Here is a 23,497-nt window from a genome sequence, read left to right on the forward strand (position 1 = left end):
CAATGTTTGGTAGAATTCCCCAGGAAAACCGTCCAGTCCTGGAGTTTTGTTTTTTGGAAGGTTGTTTATCACCATTTCAATCTCTTCATAATTAATTAGCCTGTTTAAAAAATCAATTTCTTCCTGTTTCAGTCTTGGTAGTTTATACATTTCCAGGAATGCCTCCATCTCTTCCAGATTGCTTAATCTATTAGCATAAAGCTGTTGATAAAAGTTTCTAATAATCCTTCCAATTTCATTGGTGTTGGTTGTGACCTCTCCCTCTTCATTCATAATTTTGTTAATTTGGGTCCTTTCTCTATTCTTTTGGATAAGTCTTGCCAGTCGTCTGTCAATTTTTTTGATTCTCTCAAAGAAACAGCTTCTAGTTCTGTTTTTTTGCTCTACTGTACTCCTGGTTTCTAATTCATTTATTTCTGCTTTAATCCTGGTCAACTGCTTTCTCATGTATGGATTAGGCCTGTCCCTCTGTTGCTGTTCCAGCTTCTTGAGGTGAGAATATAAAAACTGCATTTTAGATTTTTCTATTCTTTTGAGTGAGGCTTGGGTGGCTATGTATTTTCCCCTTAGGACTGCCTTTGCAGTATCCCATAGGTTTTGGACCATTGTGTTTTCATTCTCGTTGGTCTCCATAAATTGTTTAATTTGATTTTTGATTTCCTGGTTTATCAAATCATTCCTGAGATGGATGGTTCTTAGTCTCTAAGAGTTTGAGTTTCTTCCAAATTTTTCCTTGTGGTTGAGTTCCAATTTCAAAGCGTTGTGATCTGAGAATATGCAGCAAATAATTTCAGTCTTTTGGTATTGGTTGAGATCTGTTTTGTGACCCAGAACATGGTCTATTCTTGAGAATGTTCCATAGGCATTAGAATAGAATGAGTATTCTTTGGTTCTGGGGTGTAGTGTTCTATATATATCTATGAGGTCCAACTGGTCTAGTATGGCATTCAAAGCTCTTGTTTCTATTTTGGTTTTCTGTTCTGGTGCTCTGTCTATTGCTGAGAGTAGAGGGTTGAGATCCCCTAATATTAGCGTATTTTTATCTATATGTCTCTTTATTCTGATTAAGCATTGGCTTGTGTATCTTGCTGCTCCCCTGTTGGGGGCATATATATTTATAATTGTCATCTCCACTTGTTGTATACATGATTAAGAATAATATAGTGCCCTTCTTTGTCTCTAACTATAGTCTTTAGTTTAAAATCCAATCTGTCTGATATGAGAATTGTTACCCCAGCTTTCTCTTGAGGTCCATTTGCATGTAAGATGGTATTCCATCCCTTTACTTTCAGTCTGAATGTATCTTTGGGTTCAAATTGAGTCTCTTGTAGACAGCAATTGGATGGGTCATGTCTTTTTATACAATGTGCTACCCTGTGGCCCATATGGGAGCATTTAGGCCATTTACATTGAGACTGATTATTGAGAGATATGATTTTATTGATGCCATGTTGCCAGTAATGTCTTTGTTTCTATAGATTGTGACTATCTGTTCTGTATCACTCTTGGGGCCTTTTTACCTTTATACAACCCCCCTTAATATCTCCTGTAGGGCTGGTTTCATGGTTACGTAATTCGTCAGTGACTGGTGATTCTGGAAGGTCCTTATCTCTCCGTCAATTCTGAATGACAGCCTTGCTGGTTAAAGGATCCTTGGCTGCATGTTTTTCTCTGAAAGAGCTTTAAAAACGCCCCCCGCACCCTTTCTCTCATTCCAGGTCTGTGTAGACAGGTCTGACGTAATTCTGATACCTTTGCCTTAGTACGTGAGAAATTTCTTTGCCCTGGCCACTTTCAATACTGTATCCTTGGATCTAATATTTGCGAAATGCACTATGACGTGATGTGGCGTATGTTTGTCGTGGTTGAGCTTGGGAGGGGTCCTCTCTGCCTCTTGGACATGAATGTTTGTTTCCCTCGCTAGATTAGGGAAGTTTTCAGCTACAATTTGTTCAAATATCTCTTCTACACCTCTGTTTTTCTCTACCCCGTCGGGGATGCTGATGATTCTGCATTGGAACATTTCATTGAGTCAGTAATCTCCCGTAACCTACATTCCTGAGCATGGCTTTTTTTGAGTCCAGAATCTATTTTAGATTTCTCTTCTGCTAACCCCTCCTCCAATTCGCTGATACCTTCTGCCTCATTCACCCTGGCTGTCAGAGCCTCTAGTTTTGACTGCATTTGGCTCATAGAATTTTAGTTTCTGCCAGATTTGCTCTCATTTCTGCCCTTAGAGATTCTATATTCTCATTAACATTTTTGTTAATACTTTTTCAAGTCTACACATCATCTTGACCATTGTTACTCTGAATTCCATTTATGATAATTTGGTTATATCCATATCCATTAGTTCTGTGGCAGAGGCCACAAACTCATTGTCTTTTCTTTGCTGGGGGGATTCCTCCTTTTCATAATTCTGATGAGGAGAGGTTGCAGGGTTGTCCAGAGCCCAAATTATTGACCGGGACCCAGGCAGTGCGCACTTGTTTTATAGAGACCTTAGGGTTGTGGGCTTCTTGATTTTTCAACCTGCCTTCTGGGGGAGGGGCCTGCCACGCTGATACTCAGGGAACCCTGTTTGTGTAGAGTCTCCGTGTCCCCTGCGAGTGGGGATGGGGGTGGGCACACTGTGAGCCAGTATTTCCAGGCTTTTGTTCTCTGGCAGCTTTCTCTGGGGGTTTGCTGTGCCTCTTCTGAGAGTCAGAGTAGCAGTAGCAGAATCTCAGCCTCTGTCTCAGAACAGAGGGATCACAGACTGTTCTCCACTGATATTCTGGCCACTTTAATTCTGTTTCTGTTGGTGCTGCTCAACCCTGCAGCGTCCCGGGATGTGCGCCCCACAGCCAGCATCCCAGCCCTCACTTCCAGGGCTGGTGCGTCTCTGTCTTTGTGTTTTTAACACCGCCAGCCTCCAGCGCCAGCTGCCCCTGTGTGCTCCGGAGCTCCCAGTCTCAATAGTTCCAGTGAGCACACAGGAGCTTCATTTCAGTCTGGTGGCACGTGTTCCCCGGCTCAGGGTCTCAGTCTGCTCTCTCATGGGTGCTGGTCTGAGAGTCTGCCCGCTCCCCCATGCAGGTGGCTACAGCTTCCTGGCACCCAAATGTGGCAGCTCCCTCCCCCTTCCGTTTATCTTCCGATATCTGTGCGCGGTTTCATGGCTCTCTGCTTCGTACCTCAATACTCAGCGCTGGAGGTGTTCATTTGTAGAGATCCAGATGTATCTTCCTGCATCTCATGCTGATTCCGTGGATACTCAGGATGGTCTGTTTTTCTCTGTTTTTCCAACTTGACTCAGGGGACCGGCTGAAAAAGAGGTCCCCTACTCCTCCACCATCTTAACTCCAAAAATGAAAAATGCATTTTTCTATTGTTATAATTTCTAGGGTGAAATATTCTGTTATTTTTTTTTACCCTGCTTTATGGCAGCCTTGTTCTTTTAATTTTTATTTTTCATTCAGAATTGTTTTCAACTTTTTTGAGTTTGTAAGACAAGGTCAGTGACAATTTTCAGAGGCTACTTTGGGCACATTGGTAACTAGGCCTATTTCTAAACTAAAATCATAATCAAAATTCCATATGTTAGGTTAATCCAACACCTATTATTATCTTTTGTGCTTATTAATATTGACTTAGTATGAAGACAGTGATCAAGTTTAGTTCAAAAGGTTTATTCATAATACTTAGTAAGCCTGACAAAGAGTGACTTACTCTTAAAGAAAGAAATATTTTAAAATGAAAGGACATGGGAAAATAATAATAATAAAGAAATTCTTAAAGAAGATTAGCTGTATATTGGAGGAACAAAAAGAGAATAAGAAATAATGAAATTAGAAGAGAAACCGGAAACATAAACCCATAACTACCACTTCATCAGGCCACTCAACAGTGAAACAAGCAGTCATTCCTACAATTCTTCTTTCTCTGAATTTGTCTTTAACTTCTCCAAAAATACCCAATTTATACACTAGTTTGAAAAAGAAACTCCTACTTCTATAGCTTAAGAAATAAACTTAATTCTCCATTTCCATCTCCGGGAAACATTTTTAGCTGAGTCCCTCTTTTAGCTATTGTGCATGTGATAGGCATTTCAGTATTCCCCACCTCTTCTCTGTTTCACTTTTGGAGATACAGGAAAATCTTAAGACTCTGCCCACTTGAAATTTTATGTGGTCATCTGCCTTGCTGCAACCTAGGAGACATGAAGGAAGAAGTGTGTGTAATTTCTAGGAGGAAACATCTAATTTTGTGGGATTGGAACTACAGTCCTGTCTTCTGTCATGGGATTGCATATGGAAACATCTTAGTAACAAAGTGTCTTAGAATGTCAAACGTACAAGCACAGTTCACTGCCCCCAGAGAGTCATGTGCTCCCACACCGGATTTTGAATGTGAAAGAAATAAACCTATGTTGTTTGTTAAGGCACTGGCAATCTGTTGTTATTACCTTGATATCCTCTTATGTTTACTGATTACGAGGGTTTTAAGGGCCTCTTCTGAATAGTATTAAGTCTTGCCACCCACTTGAAGCCAAATGCTTTTTCTATATTTTGCTATTAGTGTCACTTTCAGACCTCCTACTTAACTGATTTTTGGTAATAACATTTGGCAACTACCCCAAAATTCTGTCATAAATCAAAGGACAGTTATGTCTTGCAGTGTCTTGTAAGTATATGGTATAATTCGTATTTCTAACAACACAACATTCCAGAACAGTTCAGAAAAAAAGAAGGCAACTTCCAGATCAATATATGGTATTGAATTGCTATGACCATCTTTTAATACCACAGTCCCATTAGGAAAAATTCACTTGGATTAGGCAGAGTTGTGATTGTTTAATTTTATGACAAATAAGAAAACACAGAAAATAGATGAAGGACATTGTTTTTTAATACTTATATTATTTTAAATTGTTCTTTAATTGATGTACTTAGAATGGTAGATTTGGCTAAATATTTATCTTATTTGTAATAAAATGGAGGTTAAATTAAGTTTGGATTTATTTTAGAGATATATATGACTCATGATATGAGTACTCTAAAATTTTAAATAAAATAACAGTATAACATAGTATATGTAGGTAGCATTTCTTCTTTATGCTCAAATTTTTATTCTCATAGTCAAATTAGAAAAAAAAGACTATATATGCGTGAAGGTCTAGGGAAACTTCAGGAAAATTTCCCCTTTCTTTAGGCTTGCATTAAAAATTCCACAATATACAGTTCCTTTTTTTTCTTCAAGATTTATTTATCTGAGAGAGAGAGAATAAGTGGGGGGATGTGCAGAGTGACAGAATCTCCAAGCAGACTCCCTGCTGAGCAGGGAAACTGAACCAAGGTTCTACCTCAGGATCCATGAGATTATGACCTGACCCAAAACCAAGAGTCAGACACTTAACTGACTGAGCCATCAGGCTCCCCTATAGAGTTCCTTTAAAAAAAAATAAAGAAAACACAAATAACAGATAATTTATAATTTATTGGTTTTCTGAATCAAAACTGTTGAGCTCATGGTGCTTACATTGCTTTATAAATATTAATGTATGTTCTTGAGAAGTTAACTCTGCAACAGTATTCCTCAATTGGAAAATAAATATCTACCACTTATTAGGTGCAAACACTGGCATTGCATTTATACAGATAAATTGTTTTAACAAAATGACATGTAAAATCATAAAGATAAATGTTAAGTAATGAATTACTGCCTTTGAAACAAAACCACATTTTTAGAATGATGATTCAAAGACTCTCTTATGGATAATGTGTGAATGTCATTATTTTCAACTTCCTTTCTGGTTCAAAGATCCATTTCTACTTTTTTCTTATGGTGATCCTCTTTTCAGCAGCTGTAACAGGGCATCCTTTACATCTTTGTTCCTTAGGGAATAGATGAGAGGGTTTAACAGTGGTGTGACCACAGTGTAGAAGAAGGTAAAGAATTTGCTATATTTTGCAGCAAAGTGGTTCTTAGGATATGTATACACCGGTGCTACTGTTCCATAAAACATGAAAACCACCATGAGGTGGGAGGAGCAGGTGGTAATGGCTTTCTGCCTTCCATCCTTGGATTGGATTTCACCTAAAGCTTGAGCTATGTATCCATAAGAAGTCAGGATCAATCCCAGGGGCACGATGGTGAAAAGAACAGCAGAGACTGTCATCTGCCACTCACTGGCAAAGGTGTCTCCGCATGTCAATCGTATGAGGGCTGGAACCTCACACAGAAAGTCATCTAGGTGGTGGTGGGTGCAGAAGGGAAGCTGAAGTGTGACAGGAATTTGGGTAACAGATTCTATCAGGCCAGACAGCCAGGCTATGAGCACCAGCTTCCAACAGAACTGATGATGCATGATAATGGTATAGTGCAGGGGCTGGCAGATAGCAACATAGCGGTCAAAAGCCATCACCACCAGCATGACACATTCTGTGGCACCAAGACAGAGCAACATACAGAGCTGGATGACACAGCCTGTGTAGGTGATGATCTTGCCTGGTCCCCACAAATTGGACAACATATGAGGCACAGTGGTTGTGGTAAAGCAGAGATCCAAGAAGGAAAGATTGCTAAGAAAGAAGTACATGGGAGTGTAGAGACGACGGTCCACACAAGAAAGCAAGATAATGGTTGAGTTGGAGAGGATGATCATGGTGTACAAGATGATCACAATCCAGAAAAGAACCATTTCTAGATGGGGCCATTCAGAGAAGCCAAGAAGAATAAAGCCCATTGGGAAACTCTTGTTGGTCATCATTAGTACTTTTGGCATTGGAATTTGAATATGATTTTAACAAAAATGTCATTAATTGATTTTTGAAGGTTATCTGTCATTTTTTAGAGAAGGCAAGCATTATTAGTTTTCCAGGGGATCTTAGGACAGGAGTCATACATGTATTTCCTCTTATACTAGACCAGCAAGATACAACTTCTTCTCCATACAGCTGTTCTTTTTATACAAAAGATGCATTCATAAGATATTACTCTGGAAATTTATCTCTGAGTCTGAAATCACATTCTCCATAGACACCCTGACACAATTGCTTTAGATTATGTGAATGTTTCTTCTAGATTGTTCTTTCAGCTATACATGTATTAGCTCTCTAAAATATTTTGGATGAAATGTTGAAAACAAAATTTTATTTTTCAAATATGTATAGCCCTTATGTATTGTGGTGTTCTTTGCATTGTTCAATCATATTTATAGAAACACCAGAAATGGAGATTATCTCAGAAACAAGATCTTTCTATTATTAATGTAGACTCTAAACAATGAGACTTTAACCTTTATTCTCTGAGTGTCTGAAGAACCACCTTAGCATAAGAAAAATTAAGTTTTTACAGGAGGAAAATTTATGTTGAACACATGGTGTTAAATAAAGATTTATGTTAAGTAATTCAAATTTCTTTAGGTAAACAACATAAAAATCTTCAGTCAATATTGCTATCTAAGAAATGGCTATAATAATGGTTATAATTATTAATTATAATTCTCACAGAATTATTGAAATGACAGTATATTATTGCCTTCTACTTTTAAGCACAAACTGCTAAACATGATTAAAGTAGTGAAAACAAAACATTACATATACTGAATAATTTTTGCCTCACAAGTCATTATTGTTCTATTTGATTATCAATCAGACTAAATACATTTCAATCAGAAAAAATAATTGTAAAATAGAAATAAATTGTAATAACAAAATTATGAAATATATGATTATTTTATTTAATTTTTTAAAAGATTTTATTTATTTATTTGACAGAGAGAGAGAGACAGCCAGTGAGAGAGGGAATAGAAGCAGGGGTAGTGGGAGAGGAAGAAGCAGGCTCTCAGCAGAGGAGCCTGATGTGGGGCTTGATCCCAGGACCCTGGGATCACACCCCAAGCCAAAGGTAGATGCTTAACAACTGAGCCACCCAGGCTCCCCTATATGATTATTTTAAATCTTTACTTCATATGCAGAAGGCAAAGAGAGTGCAGAAGTGTTATCTCTGAAATACTAAAGTAGGATTGGATTTTGGAAACATTGTCCTGGATATTAATTTTCTGTCTCCCAGCAACTGTGAAATTGTTCAGAGGATACAAAAATGTGAGATGCACAGAGTGCAAAAAAAAATGCTGTCAAGTGAAGGAAACTGAGTTACTAGATTGTGAAAATTATATTTTGTAAGTAGCTAAACAATGCAGAAATATGGAGAACATTACAGGGGTCTGCTTCTATTCAGAAGCAACCTCATAGTTATTTATTTAGTGCCATGCAGGCACTGTGCTATGATGTGGAATATAATTTGAACAAGACAAATTGAGTCCATGTTTGTATAATGCTGCAAGACCTGTGGGAGACAGAGACAACAAGTGAATAAATAAGCAAGTAAATCATGAGGTTTTAATTGTTTCAATGATGTGTTCAAAAAAATGAAAAAGAAATAGTGTATTGTAGTTGAGGATAACAATGGAGGATGTAAGAAGCAGAGGAAGATTGTTCTATACAGGGAGAAAAAGAAAAGCAAAAATTCTGATGCTGAGGAAATATGCAAGCTCCAAGAAGTTCAGCTGCCTTGGAAATGCAGAGCTGTCTGCATGTGGTGTGGCCAGATATTTGAGCCAAATTCAGCTTTTCTATTCTATGATCATGAACTAAACTAATCTATTTCTTTTTTCACTGTGGGACATTCTGATTTTACCACACAAAGTCCATTCTGTTCTATTAGTGTTTCTACTATAGTTTTCTTAGTGTTAAGAATTTTTTTCATGGGCTTACCTTCACCTGGTTCAGAATGCAATACTATATTAAACTGTGACATTTGGAGAAGAACGTTCACGTTGTTCATCTGGCTTTTGTTTTGAAATTACATCATGAGTTCAGTTTTTCATTATGGAAAGAAAAAACAAATTCAAGTCAATGGTGTTATGTGCTTTTCTGTTAAATTTAATTTGAATTATTTTGAAGTATCATTTTCACCTTATAATTGTAGTATGAACACCATAGATAATTTAACACATATGGAACAAAAGAAAAATAGAGGTGTATCCAATCCCAACATTAAATATATTTACTGTAAAAGTTTCATTTATTCTTTTCAATATATATCTTAATAAATAATGCATACAGATAGATACAGATACATAAAATATATCAGATATGTAATAGAATTATGCTATATATAGTTCTACATTTCCTTAAATCTTATCATTGTATACATATTCTCATTTCTTTAAATACTTGAAAATATAATTCTTATGAACATAATTTAAAGATCCTTGTTGTTTTACCTTACTAAAATAATTCCCATTACAATTTTATATTATTTTAAATGTAATATTCTTTGAAAATTTTACTAACCTAAAACAGTGCTGAAAAAAATATCTATGTAAAAAAAAATCCCCAGATTCTATATGATTATTATTTTTGTTAAGAAAGTACTATTTATTTCAGAGTTATATATTGCAGCTGCACCTATGAAAGAGCTACCCTTACATATCAGTCAGCATTTCTGGTCTTATAATTTTCATCACAACAGCATCCATTTTTCTGGTCTATAATTCAGTAAGAAAAAAAAGTGGGGATCTAATCTCAATAAAATTTTCATTTTTTAAAAAGATTTTATTTATTTATTTATTTGATAGAGATAGAGACAGCCAGTGAGAGAAGTAACACAAGCAGGGGGAGTGGGAGAGGAAGAAGCAGGCTCCCAGTGGAGGAGCCTGATGTGGGGCTCGATCCCAGGACTCCAGGATCACGCCCTGAACCAAAGGCAGACGCTTAATGACTGAGCCACCCAGGCGCCCCTAATTTTCATTTTTATTACTATTTATTTCTTTCTGTAATTTTTTCTTTATCAAAATGTTTGTGCCATTTTTAAAACTTTTTTAAAAGTATGTTTTTATTTTTCTGCTAAACATGCAAGAGATTTATATATTACTGACCTTTAATTTTTGATATGTCATAAAACCACATAAATTCCCTAATTAAAAAAAATTAGTATGGTTTATGACATTTGTTTCTTCTAAAGTTTTTTTTTTCTTTTTGAAATTCTAATTTATTTTCCATGGCATTTTCTTCATTGCCTTTGTTCATACTTTAGGTAAATCTTTACATATACATTTGCCTACTTATTTTAGTTTTTCATTTTCTATACCTAACCTTTAATCAATTTCATTTTGTAAATGTAAAAACAGTAAAAACTATTACTAATTTGTTATTACATTTTCAGAGTTTACAGAAGTATTATCTCCTCACTGAATCACAATGGTAATTTTGCTACCTATGCTTTCTATAAACTCTGACGGTAACAGAGTAATTGAAGATTCAGTTTTGGGTAAGAAACACATTTCATTTTCATGGTTTTGGCCCAAAGTTACCCAAATGTTGATCAGAACACATATATTTCTCTCTCGTTCTCTCTTTTTTTCTATATTTCCTCAGTCTCTCCTGTTTTTATCAGATTATAGCACTTTCACTGTTGTCCCTAGTAGGTTTAATAAATAAATATGTTTATTTTAGTTCTAAATAAGCTGTAGCTTCCTTAAGGCTGTCCCTGTTTCATATTAACACAAAAATTCTGCAGTGGCGAAAACATTTAACTCTAAGGTATTTTGTAAAATAATATTTAACAAATTAATCCAATTCTTAACTTTTTATACCTTTTAACATGAAGGCTTTAAAAATACACTGATGTGATATGAAAAAATGAAATAGTGTGCAGTAGAATTTCTGCAACAAAACAGTCAAAAACGTTATTAAGTTTGTGTGTGTGTGTGTGTGTGTATATGATTTTATCATAAATAGTATACATGAATTTACAACACAGGATCTTTGAGGCTAAATAGAGCACAATAACAATTTGTGCATCTTCAAATATAGCTTGTTCAACTAAGTACCACAGATCTGAGCATGTTTCATTTTTTCTTCATTTTCTAACCATTCCACCTCAAAATATAAGTAGCTTACTTGTGTAGGAAAACAGGTCAGTGGCTGAATGGGAAAAATATAAGTCTGCCCAGGAGCCATCTACATACCATCCATTCATTGAGTTTTTCTCAGACTTCCCCACTCCAAGTAACTCTCCAGTTAAGTATATAACATTGTGAAGTTACTAAGAGATGCCAAAAAAGGTGTGAACAGTTTTATTTCAATTGAAGGAGAGAGCAAAAGAAATACAGATGGAACAGGGTTTCTTGGAGGTCCCTGGAGGTTCTATTTTTACAGGTAATTAGCTTCTAGTCCAAAATGTTCCAAAAACCTAAAGAATGATAACAAAACTTTTCCTTGTTTTCAGTGAACAAACTGATCTACCACTTTAACTCTTTTCAGTTAAATGTTTAACTGATTATCCATTAACATAATTAAGCAATTCACTTATTTATTATATTTGTTGAAGGTTTAAGAGGTCATTGGTTTACTTATTGACTCCACAAATGTTTTGTGGCTGTTCTGTGACCATCCATGTGCTAGTCACTGGAGACATAGTAGGGATGAAAGAAAATCAGAAAGAATAAAAGCAATATACTTTTTCAGTCTTAAATTGTTTGTGCATGCTATTAGTTAGCTAAAAATAGTCCATGGAGGTTGAAAAATTCAAATAAATGTTTACACAAGAGAAAAAAAATTATAAAAATGAAGCTTTGACACTTCAAAATGGAAGAAAAAGAACCAAGTTTTATTTCAGACATGCAATGATAGGTAATATAAGTATATATAGGTCTGTTTAATAGTTTATTAATTGTCCTAGGAAATGTGTAACATGTATAAAAGATCTGAAAGTCTTTAAATATACTTCAAATCCAATTTCTGAATAAAATACATTAATATTTAAGAATAGAAACATATTAAAATACAAAATGTTTCAAATTAGACAACATCATATATCAAAAGTAAAAATAAGAGAGTATGTTATGCATGACAAGAAGGAATAGCGATTGCAAGAGTGGTATTAGCATGATAGCGGCATAAAACATTTCTCCATTTTCCCCATCAACAACAAAATTTTGGCATCCATCCACAGGCAAAACTGCCTTTGAGGAAACACTATATCTTAAATGATCTGGGAGGAGTGTTACCCAACAATGGGTAAGGTAATATGCAAACAGACCTCAAAGCCATCTATGGATCCTGTAATGGCCAGTAAACTGAATGAGCTTTTCTCCACTGGAGTGTGGGAACCCCTGGACTTGGGCAGCCACCTGCGGACAAGACAGTTTTTGTGAAAGTCCAGGCTTTCAGGGGAGAAATTGCAGCATGCTGTTGAAACAAACAAACAAACAAACAAACAAATTGGACACTTTGGAGGAGGTAAAAAGAATAGCTAGAGTTTACCCATATCATCAGTCCCCCAAGTCAGCATAGCTTAGGACCATAAAGATCTTCCACAACCTGTGATTTATTGGAGGTGTAAATGAACAGTATGTGTGAATAAGCATCCGGTCTTCCTAGATGTGTGGTACACCAATAAAATATCTCACTTCTCTCTCATCCTATTTAGAGTACAATGAGAGTCTCTATGACTCACAGGCAGAAAGAGTCTAGAAGAGCAGCACATAAGAATCTCAGAGGGGGACTTCTGGGGAAGATGACAGAGTAGGAGGGTCCTATGCTCACCTTGTCCCATGGATACTAGATAACACCCACATCAGTATAAACAACCCAGAAAACTACCCAAAGACTGACAGAACAGATTCTTCACAGCTAAATGTAGAAAAGAGGCCAGAGAAGATGGAGATGTGTTCAGAAGCCAAAGAAACCACTGGACTGTCCGTGGGAGAAAAGGATGTCATAGGCATGGAAAATGGAGAGGAATAGACCCCCCGCTCCAAGTACCCCAGGCACAAAGGAACTGCACTGAAAAGTCAAATCCATAGAATTTGGCTTTGAAAACCAGAGGGGCCCAATTTTGCAAGCTCTTATGGAATCCATCCCATTTACAATAGCACCAAAAACCATACGTTACCTTGGAATTAACTTAACCAGAGACGTAAAGGACCTATATTCTAGAAACTATAAATCACTCTTGAAAGACATTGAGGAAGACATAAAAAGATGGAAAGATAGTCCATGCTCATGGATCAGAAGAATTAACATAGTTAAAATGTCCATGCTACCCAGAGCAATCTACACTTTCAATGCTATCCCAATCAAAATACCGATGACATTTTTCAAAGAACTGGAACAAATAGTCCTTAAATTTGTATGGAAGCAGAAAAGGCCCCGAATCTCCAAGGAACTGTTGAAAAGGAAAAACAAAGCTGGGGGCATCACAATGCCGGATTTTGAGCTGTACTACAAAGCTGTGATCACAGGACAGCATGGTACTGGCACAAAAACAGACACATAGACCAATGGAACAGAACAGAGAGCCCAGAAATGGACCGTCAGCTCTTTGGGCAACTAATATTTGATAAAGCAGGAAAAAACATCCGGTGGGAAAAAGACAGTCTCTTCAATAAATGGTGCTGGGAAAATTGGACAGCTACATGCAAAAGAATGAAACTTGACCACTATCTCACACCATACACAAAAATAAACTCCAAATGGATGAAAGACCTCAATGTGAGACAGGAATCCATCAAAATTCTAGAGGAGAACATAGGCAGCAACCTCTACGACATCGGCCAAAGCAACCTTTTTCATGATACATCCCCAAAGGCAAGAGAAACAAAAGATAAAATGAATTTATCGGACTTCATCAAGATTAAAAGTTTCTGCACAGCCAAGGAAACAGTCAGAAAAACTAAGAGGCAGCCCATGGAATGGGAGAAGGTATTTGCAAATGACACTACAGATAAAGGACTGGTATCCAAGATCTACAAAGAACTTCTCAAACTCAATACACGAGAAACAAATAAACAAATCATAAATTGGGCAGAAGATATGAACAGACACTTTTCCAAAAAAGACATACAAATGGCTAACAGACACGTGAAAAAATGTTCAAAATCGTTAGCCATCAAGGAAATTCAAATCAAAACCACACTGAGATACCACCTTACGCCAGTTAGAATGGCAAAAATAGACAAGGCAAGAAACAACAATTGTTGGAGAGGATGTGGAGAAAGGGGATCCCTCCTACATTGTTGGTGGGAATGCAAGTTGGTACAGCCACTCTGGAAAACAGTGTGGAGGTCCCTTAAAAAGTTAAAAATTGAGCTACCTTATGATCCATCCATTGCACTACTGGGTGTTTACCCCAAAGATACAGATGTAGTAAAGAGAAGAGCCATATGCACACCAATGTTCATAGCAGCAATGTCCACAATAGCTAAATCGTGGAAGGAGCTGAGATGCCCTTCAACAGATGACTGGATTAAGAAGTTGTGGTCCATATATACAATGGAATATTACTCAGCTATCAGAAAGAACGAGTTCTCAACATTTGCTACAACATGGATGGCACTGGAGTAGATAATGCTAAGTGAAATAAGTCAAGCAGAGAAAGACAACTATCATATGATTTCTCTCATCTATGGAACATAAGAACTAGAATGATCAGTAGGGGAAGAAAGGGATAAAGAAAGGGGGGGTAATCAGAAGGGGGAATGAAACATGAGAGACTATGGACTCTGAGAAACAAACTGAGGGCCTCAGAGGGGAGGGGGTTGGGGGAATGGGATAGGCTGGTGATGGGTAGTAAGGAGGGCACGTATTGCATGGTGCACTGGGTGTTATACACAACTAATGAATCATTGAGCCTTACATCGGAAACGGGGGATGTACTGTATGGTGACTAACATAATATAATAAAAAATAATTATATAAAAAAAAAGAAAACCAGAGGGGCCCAATTTTGCAAGCTCTTATACTCAGCATTGCTTACCAACAAGAACTTTATTTATTTATTTATTTATTTATTTATTTATTTATTTATTTAATTTAAATTCCAGTTAATTAACTACAGTTTAATATTAGTTTCAGGTGTACAATATAGTGATGCAACACTTACTTACAATACCCGGTGCTTATCACAGTAAGTGTGCTCTTTAAAGATGGTGTGACTGTTGCAAAATTAATTGACTTAAAAGATGAATATAAAAATATTGGCACTAAACTTGTTCAAGATGTTGCCAATCACAGAAATGAAGAGGCTGGGGATGGCACCACTCCTGCTACTGCCCTGGCATACTCTATTGCCAAGGAAGGCTTTGAGAAGATTAGCAAAGATGCTAATCCTTTGGAAATCAGGAGAGGTGTGATGTTAGCTGTTGATGTTATAATTGCTGAGCTTAAGAAGAAGTCTTAACCTGTGACAACCCCCAAAGAATTTGCTTTGGTTGCTACAATTTCTGCAAATGGAGACAAAGAAATTGGCAGCATCATTTTTGATGCATTGAAAAAGGTTGGAAGAAAGGGTGTCATCACATTAAAGGATGGAAAAGCACTAAATTAATTAGAAATTATTGAAGGCATGAAGTTTGATTGAGGTTACATTTCTCAATACTTTATTAATACATTAAAGTCAGAAATGTGAATTCCAAGATGCCTTTGTACTGTTGAGTGAAAAGAAAACTTCTAGTGTCCAGTCCATTGTAACTGCTCTTGAATTGCCAATGCTCACTGTAAGCCCTTGGTCATAATTCCTGAAGATGTTGATGGAAAAGCTCTGAGTACACTCATTTTGAATAGGCTAAAAGTTGGTTTTTGGTAGCAGTCAAAACTCCAGGTTTTGGTGACAATAGAAAGAACCAGCTTAAAGACATGGCTATTGCTACTGGTGGTGCAGTGTTTGGAGAAGAAAGATTGACTCTAAATCTCAAAGATGTTCAGTCTCACAACTTAGAAAAAGTTGGAAATGTCATTGTGACCAAAAATAATGCCATGCTCTTAAAAGGAAAATATGACATGTCTCAAATTAAAAAATGTATTTAAAATATCATAGAACAATTAGTTATCACAACTAGTGAATATGAAAAGGGAAAGCTGAATGAACATCTGGCAAAATTCCCAGATGGGGTAGATGTGCTGAAAGTTGGGTCAAATGATGTTGAAGTGAATGAAAAGAAAGAGTGATGGATACCCTTCATGGTACATGAGCTGCTGTTGAAGAAGGCACTGTTCTGGGAGGGAGTTGTGCCCTATTTTGGTACATTTTAGCCTTGGATTCATAACTCCAGCTAATGAAGATCATAAAATGAGTACAAAAATTATTAGGAGAATACTCAAAATTCCTGCAATGACCATTACTAAAAATGCAGGTGTTGAAAAATCATTGATAGTTGAGAAAATTGTGCAGAGTTCCTCAGAAGTTGGTTATGACGCTATGCTTGGCAATTTTGTCAATATGGTGAGAAAAGGAATCATTGCTCCAACTAAGGTTGTAAGAACTCCTTTATTGGACGCTACTGGAGTGGTGTTAACTAAAACAGAAGTTGTAGTCACCAAAATTCCTAAAGAAGAGAAGGATCCTGGAATGGGTGGAATTGGTGGAATGGGAGGTGGCATGTTCTAATTTCTAGAATAGTGCATTACTATTTTTAATGAACTGTGAGAGGAAGCTCAAGGCAGTGCTCCTCAACAATAACTTCAGAGAAGTCAGTTGAAGGAAGTAAATGAAGAAAAGGCTGGCTGATGTTTGAGAAAGTTACTATAACCAACAGTTACTGGTTTCAATTGACAACATATAATGGTTTGCTGTTTTTGTTGTCCATGTCTACAGATAATTAATTTTGTATTTTTGAATAAGGAGACATTTGTACATTCTTGATAACCAAGTGCAAGAGCTATGTACCAATGTACTATTTATGACTTAAATCACTCAGGCATTTTTACCACTACTCTGTTAAAATCAAGATTTTAGTGCTTGCCATCACCAGATGAATAGTTTAAAAGCAGCCATTCTGTGGCAGATAAGAATAATTGTGTAAAAAGTAGAGAAATATACAATCAAGTGACAACCTTTGTGTAATAAAAAAAAATTGTTTAAATTTAAAAAAAACAGTGGGTTCAGAACGGGAAGAGCCAGGAGGGCAGGAGGAAATGGAGTCCCTGTAATTAAAGAGAAAGCAAAACAAAACGTCCCACAGAAATACAACATAGAAACATCATATGAAAAACATCTGGGATATATGGAAGAGATATATATTTTTTTCTTTTCTTTTTTTTATTTTAATGTTTTTTTATTATATTATGTTAGTAACCATTCAGTACATCTCTGGTTTCTGATGTAAAGTTCGATGATTCATTAGTTGCGTATAACAACCAGTGCACCATGCAATACGTGCCCTCCTTACTACCCATCACCAGTCTATCCCATTCCCCCATCCCTCTCCCCTCTGAAGCCCTCAGTTTGTTTCTCAGAGTCCATAGTCTCTCATGTTTCATTCCCCCTTCTGATTACCCCCCTTTCTTTATCCCTTTCTTCCCCTACCAATCTTCTTAGTTCTTATGTTCCATAGATGAGAGAAATCATATGATAATTGTCTTTCTCTGCTTGACTTATTTCATTTAGCATTATCTCCTCCTGATGGCTAATGATTTTGAACATTGTTTCATGTGTCTGTTAGCCATTTGTATGTCATCATTGGAAAAGGGTCTGTTCATATCTTCCGCCCATTTTATGATTTTTTTTTTGTTTCTCGCATATTGAGTTTGAGAAGTTCTTTGTGGATCTTGGATACCAGTCTTTTATCTGTAGCATCATTTGCAAATATATTCTCCCATTCCGTGGGCTGCCTCTTAGTTTTTTTTTACTGTTTCCTTGGCTGTGCAGAAGCTTTTTATCTTGATGTAGTCCCACAAGTTCATTTTATCTTTTGTTTCTCTTGCCTTTGGAGATGTGTCATGAAAAAGGTTGCTGTGGCCGATGTCGTAGAGGTTGCTGCCTATGTTCTCCTCTAGGATTTTGATGGATTTCTGTCTCACACCGAGGTCTTTCATTCACTTGGAGTTGATCTTTGTGTATGGTGTGAGAGAGTGGTCAAGTTTCATTCTTTTGCATGTAGCTGTCCAATTTTCCTAGCACCATTTATTGAAGAGACTGTCTTTTTTCCACCGGATGTTTTTTCCTGCTTTATCAAAGATTAGTTGCCCAAAGAGCCGAGGGTCCATTTCTGGGTTCTCTATTCTGTTCCATTGCTCTATGTGTCTGTTTTTGTGCCAGTACCATGCTGTCTTTGTGATCACAGCTTTGTAGTACAGCTCGAAATCTGACATTGTGATGCCTCCAGCTTTGTTTTTCCTTTTCAACAGTTCCTTGGCAATTCAGGGCCTTTTCTGTTTCCATAGAAATTTAAGGGCTATTTGTTCCAGTTCTTTGAAAAATGTCATTGGTATTTTGATCCGGAGAGCACTGAAAGTGTAGATTGCTCTGGGTAGCGTGGACATTTTAACTATGTTAATTCTTCTGATCCATGAGCATGGAATATTTTTCCATCTTTTTGTGTCTTTCCCAGTGTCTTTCAAGAGTGATTTATAGTTTCTAGAATATAGGTCCTTTACGTCTCTGGTTAAGTTAATTCCAAGGTAATGTATGGTTTTTGGTGCTATTGTAAATGGGATGGATTCCCTCATTTCTCTTTCTTCAGTCTCATTATTCGTTTACAGAAATGCAACTGATTTCTGAGCATTGATTGTGTATCCCGCTAAATTACTGAATTGCTCTCTAACTTCTAATATTTTGGGAGTGGATTCTTTTGGGTTTTCCATATACAGTATCATGTCATCTACGAAGAGAGACATTTTGACTTCTTCTTTGCCAATTTGGATACCTTTGATCCCTTTTTGTTGTCTGATTGCTGTTGCAAGGACTTCTAGTACTATGATGAATAATAATGGCAAGTGGCATCCTTGTCGTGTTCCTGATCTTAAGGGAAAGGCTTCCAGCTTTTCCCCATTGAGAATGATATTTTCTGTAGGCTTTTCATAGATGTTTTTTTTTTGAGATTTAGGAATGTACCCTCTATCCCTACACTCTGAAGGGTTTTAATCAGGAAAGGATGCTGTATTTTGTCAAATGCTTTTTCTGCATCTATTGAGAGAATCATATGATTTTTGAATTCTACTTTCTGAATAAAATCTAAGACACCGATTGGTTTGTGAATGTTGAACCACCCTTAAATCCCAGGTATGAATCCCACTTGGTCATGATGGATAATCCTTTTAATGTACTGTTGGAACTATTAGGCAGGATCTTGTTGAGGATTTTGGCCTCCATATTCATTAGGGAAATCGGTCTGTAATTCTCCTTTTTGATGGGGTCTTTGCCTGGTTTGGGGATCAAGGTCATATTGGCCTCATAGAATGAGTTTGGTTGCTTTCCTTCTGTTTCTATCTTTTGAACTAGCTTTAGGAGAATAGGTATTATTTCTTCTTTCAATGTTTGGTAGAATTCCACAGGAAAACCGTCTGGGCCTAGAGTTTTGTTTTTTGGAAGGTTGTTTATCACTGACTCAATCTCTTCATAATTAATTGGCCTGTTTAAGAAATCAATTTCTTCCTGTTTCAGTCTTGGTAGTTTATAGGTTTCCAGGAATGCCTCCATCTCTTCCAGATTGCTTAATTTATTGGCATAAAGCTGTTGATGAAAGTTTCTAATAATCCTTCCAATTTCATTGGTCTTGGTTGCAACTTCTCCCTTTTCATTCATAATTTTATTAATTTGGGTCATTTCCCTATTCTTTTGGATAAGTCTTGCCAGTGGTCTGTCAATTTTATTAATTCTTTCAAAGAACCAGCTTCTAGCTCTGTTGATCTGCTTTACTGTGTTCCTGGTTTCTAATTCATTGATTTCTGCTCTAATCTTGTTCAACTGCTTCCTTGTGAGTGGGTTAGGCCTGTCCCTCTGTTGCTGTTCTAGCTTCTTGAGGTGAGAATATGAAAACTGCATTTTAGATTTTTCTATTCTTTTGAGTGGGGTTTGGATGGCTTGTATTTCCCCCTTAGGCCTGTCTTTGCAGTATCCCATAGGTTTTGGACCATTGTGTTTTGATTCTCTTTGGTGTCCATAAATTATTTAAATTGATTTTTGATTTCCTGGTTTATCAAATCATTCCTGAGCAGGATGGTTCTTAGTCTCCAAGTGTTTGAGTTTCTTCAAAATTTTTCCCTGTGGTTGAGTTCCAATTTCAAAGCGTTGTGGTCTGAGAATATGCAGGGAATAATTTCAGTCTTTTGGTATTGGTTGAGACCTGTATTGTGAGCCAGAACATGGTCTATTCTTGAGAATGTTCCATGGGCATTAGAATAGAATGAGTATTCTTTGGTTCTGGGATGTAGTGTTCTATATTATTCTATGAGGTCCAACTCGTCAAGCATGGCATTCAAAGCCCCTGTCTTTGTCCGTTTTTTGCATGGGTGTTCTCTCTATTTCTGGTAGTGGAGTGTTGAGGTTCCCTGCTATTAACGTATTTTTATCTATATGTGTCTTTTTTCTGGTTAAGCGTTGGCTTGTGTATCTTGCTGCTCCCCTGTTGGGGGCATATATATTTACAAGTGTCATCTCCACTTGTTGGATACATATTTTAAGAATAATATAGTGCCCTTCTGTGTCTCTAACTATAGTCTTTAGTTTAAAATCCAATCTGTCTGATATGAGAATTGCTACTGCAGCCTTCTTTTTAGGTCCATTTTTGTGAATGATGGTATTCCATCCCTTTACTTTCAGTCTGAATGTATCTTTGGGTTCAAAATGAGACTCTTGTAGACAGCCAATGGATGGGTCATTTCTTTTTATCCAATCTGCAACCCTGTGGCACTTTATGGGAGCATTCAGGCCATTTACTTTGAGACTGAGTATTGAGAGATATGATTTTAATGATGTCATGTTGCCAGTAAAGGCTTTGTTTCTATCGATTGTGTCTTTCTCTTCTGTATCACTCTTGGGGCATTTTTACCTTTAATGAACCTCCCTTAATACCTCCTGTAGGGCTCGTTTCGTGGTTACGAAATTGGTCAATGACTGGCAATTCTGGGATGTCTTTATTTCTCCACCAATTCTGAATGACAGCCTTGCTGAATAAAGGATCCTTGGCTGCATGTTTTTCTCTGAAAGAGCTTTAAAATGCCCCAACCCTTTCTCTCATTCCATGTCTGTGTAGACAGGTCTGACATAATTCTGATACCTTTGCCTTGGTACGTGAGAAATTTCTTTGCCTTGGCCACTTTCCATACTGTATCCTTTGATCTAATATTTGCGAAATGCACTATGACGTGACGTTGTGTAGTTTTGTCATGGTTGAGCTTGGGAGGAGTCCTCTCTGCCTCTTGGACACAGATGTTTGTTTCCCTTGCTAGATTAGGGAAGTTTTCAGCTACAATTTGTTCAAATATCTCCTCTAGACCTCTGTTTTTCTCCAGCCCCTTGGGGATGCCAATAATTCTGACATTGGAATGTTTCATTGAGTCAATAATCTCCCGTAACCTACATCCATGGTCATGGATTTTTTTAAATCCAGATTCTATTTTAGTTTTCTCTTCTACTCACCCATCCTCCAATTTGCTGATACGTTCTTCTGCCTCATTCACCCTGGCCATCAGAGCATCTAGTTTTGACTGCATTTGGCTCATAGAATTTTTAATTTCTGCCAGATTGGCCCTCATTTCCACCCTTAGAGATTTTATATTTTCATTAACATTTTTGTTAATACTCTTTCAAGTCTACACATAATCTTGACCATTGTTACTCTGAATTCCATTCCTGATAATTTGGTTATACCCATATCCATTAGTTCTGTGGCAGAGGCCACAGACTCATTGTCTCTTCTTTGCTGGGGGGAATTTCTCCTTTTCGTCATTCTGATGAGGAGAGGTTGTGGGGTTGTCCAGAGCCCAAATTATTGACCGGGACCCAGGCCATGCACCCTTGTTCTATAGGGATCTTAGGGATGTGGGTTTCTTGATTTTTCAGCCTGCCTTATGGGGGAGGGGCCTGCCACGCCCATACTCAGGCAATCCTGTTTGGGTATAGTCTCCATGTCCCCTGGGAGTGGGGATGGGGATGGGCACACTGTGAGCCGGTCTTTCCAGGCTTTTGTTCTCTGGCGGCTTTCCCTTAAGGTTTTCTCTGCCTCTTCTGAGAGTCAAAGCAGTAGTCGCCGAATCTCAGCCTCTGTCTCAGAACAGAGGGATCGCGGACTGTTCTCCACTGATATTCTGGCCACTTTAATTCTGTTTCTGTTGGTGCTGCTCAACCCTGCAGCATCCGGTGATGTGTACCCCACACCCAGCATCCCAGCCCTCACTTCCAGGGCTGGCGCAACTCTGTCCTTTGTGTTTCTAACACTGCTCATCACTAGCTGTCAGCCACTAGCCGCCATTGGCCCCTGTGCACTCCCGGAGCTCCCGGTCTCAGTCTGGTTCCAGTGAGCCTTCCAGAGTTCCATTTGAGTCGATGGTCTCAGTCTGCTCTCTCAGGGGTGCTGGTCCTGGAGTTTGCCTGCTCCCCCATGCAGGTGGCTACCGCTTCCCGGTGCCCGAATGTGGCAGTTCCCTCCCCCTTCCGCTTATCTTCCAATATCTGTGTGCAGTTTCACGGCTCCTTGCTTCATACCTCAATACTCAGTGCTGGAGATGCTCATTTGTAGAGATCCAGATATATCTTCCTGTGTCTCCTGCTGATTCCGTGGATGTTCAGGCTGGTCCGGTACCTATTCAACCTGACTCAGGGGATGGGCTGAAAAAGGGTCCCCTACTCCTCTGCCATCTTAACTTCCCTCATCTCCTGTTTTAAACTGGGTTCCTTGCTGAAAGTGGTTGCTTTTCTGTTCATAGAGTTGCTGCTATTCTTTTCTTCATTCTCCAGTTGAGTTTGTAGGTGTTCAGAATGGTCTGATAGCTATCTAGCTGAATTCCTGGGACCAGACAATATTTAAGCCTCCTGCTCCTCCACCATCTTGGACTCCTCCATGGCATATTTGTTTACTAATCTCAAAGCGTATGCTGAAGGGGTAGGGATCTTTAGGAAACTTTGACAATAAAAGAGTTGGCAAGAGGTATTTCCCTCTCCCACCCCTCCACCCCCATTCTAAATATACATACACCTGTGGGAACCAGCATAGTGAGAACACTCTCCTCCTAGCCTGATAATCCTGTGCCCTGCCCCTGAGTGCTTCTGCAGATCTGCACCTCGAACCCAGACTACCTGGGCAGAGTTTTTCCTGGGAAGTTTCAGCTTCCCTCCTGCAGAGACCCACACTGATTTTGCTGGCACCATGTGTCACACACACACATTCTTCTGCAGACTTGCCCTTTCCATGCCCACAGAAGAAGTTTTTTCAGTGGATCCAGGTTCCTTCCCACAGTGGACCTGCACGAACCTTGCTAACTGTGCACCCCACCTCCTAGTTCTTCTGTGGACCTGCTCTGCACACGGATCCATCCAAAGCTGAGGCATAAATATGGCAGTGTGCAAGTAGCACTCTTGGGGCCAACACTACTCCAAAGTACCTCCTGTAACCACACATACCAACCCAACTGCATTATAGCAGTGAGCTGTGGGCAAACATCTGGTCTGACAGTGAGAACTGCCCACCAATGAAAACTTCTCATAGGACAACACAGTGGGAGTGCTCTGC

General features: G+C 38.0%; 1 protein-coding gene and 1 pseudogene across 1 annotated transcript; one reads left to right on the forward strand and one right to left on the reverse strand.

Annotated features, from left to right (window-relative positions):
• Window positions 1–5,821: 5,821 nt before the first annotated feature.
• LOC123780254 (olfactory receptor 2H1-like) lies at window positions 5,822–6,766 on the reverse strand. The gene has a single exon (XM_045779068.2). The coding sequence runs from the start codon at window positions 6,764–6,766 to the stop codon at window positions 5,822–5,824; it is 945 nt and encodes a 314-aa protein (XP_045635024.2).
• Window positions 6,767–12,064: 5,298 nt separating this feature from the next.
• LOC123780253 (60 kDa heat shock protein, mitochondrial pseudogene) lies at window positions 12,065–16,437 on the forward strand (annotated as a pseudogene).
• Window positions 16,438–23,497: the final 7,060 nt, after the last annotated feature.

Source organism: Ursus americanus, chromosome 5 (genome assembly GCF_024610735.1).
Source record: "Ursus americanus isolate L20-20 chromosome 5, mUrsAme1.1.p, whole genome shotgun sequence".
Taxonomy (NCBI): domain Eukaryota; kingdom Metazoa; phylum Chordata; class Mammalia; order Carnivora; family Ursidae; genus Ursus; species Ursus americanus.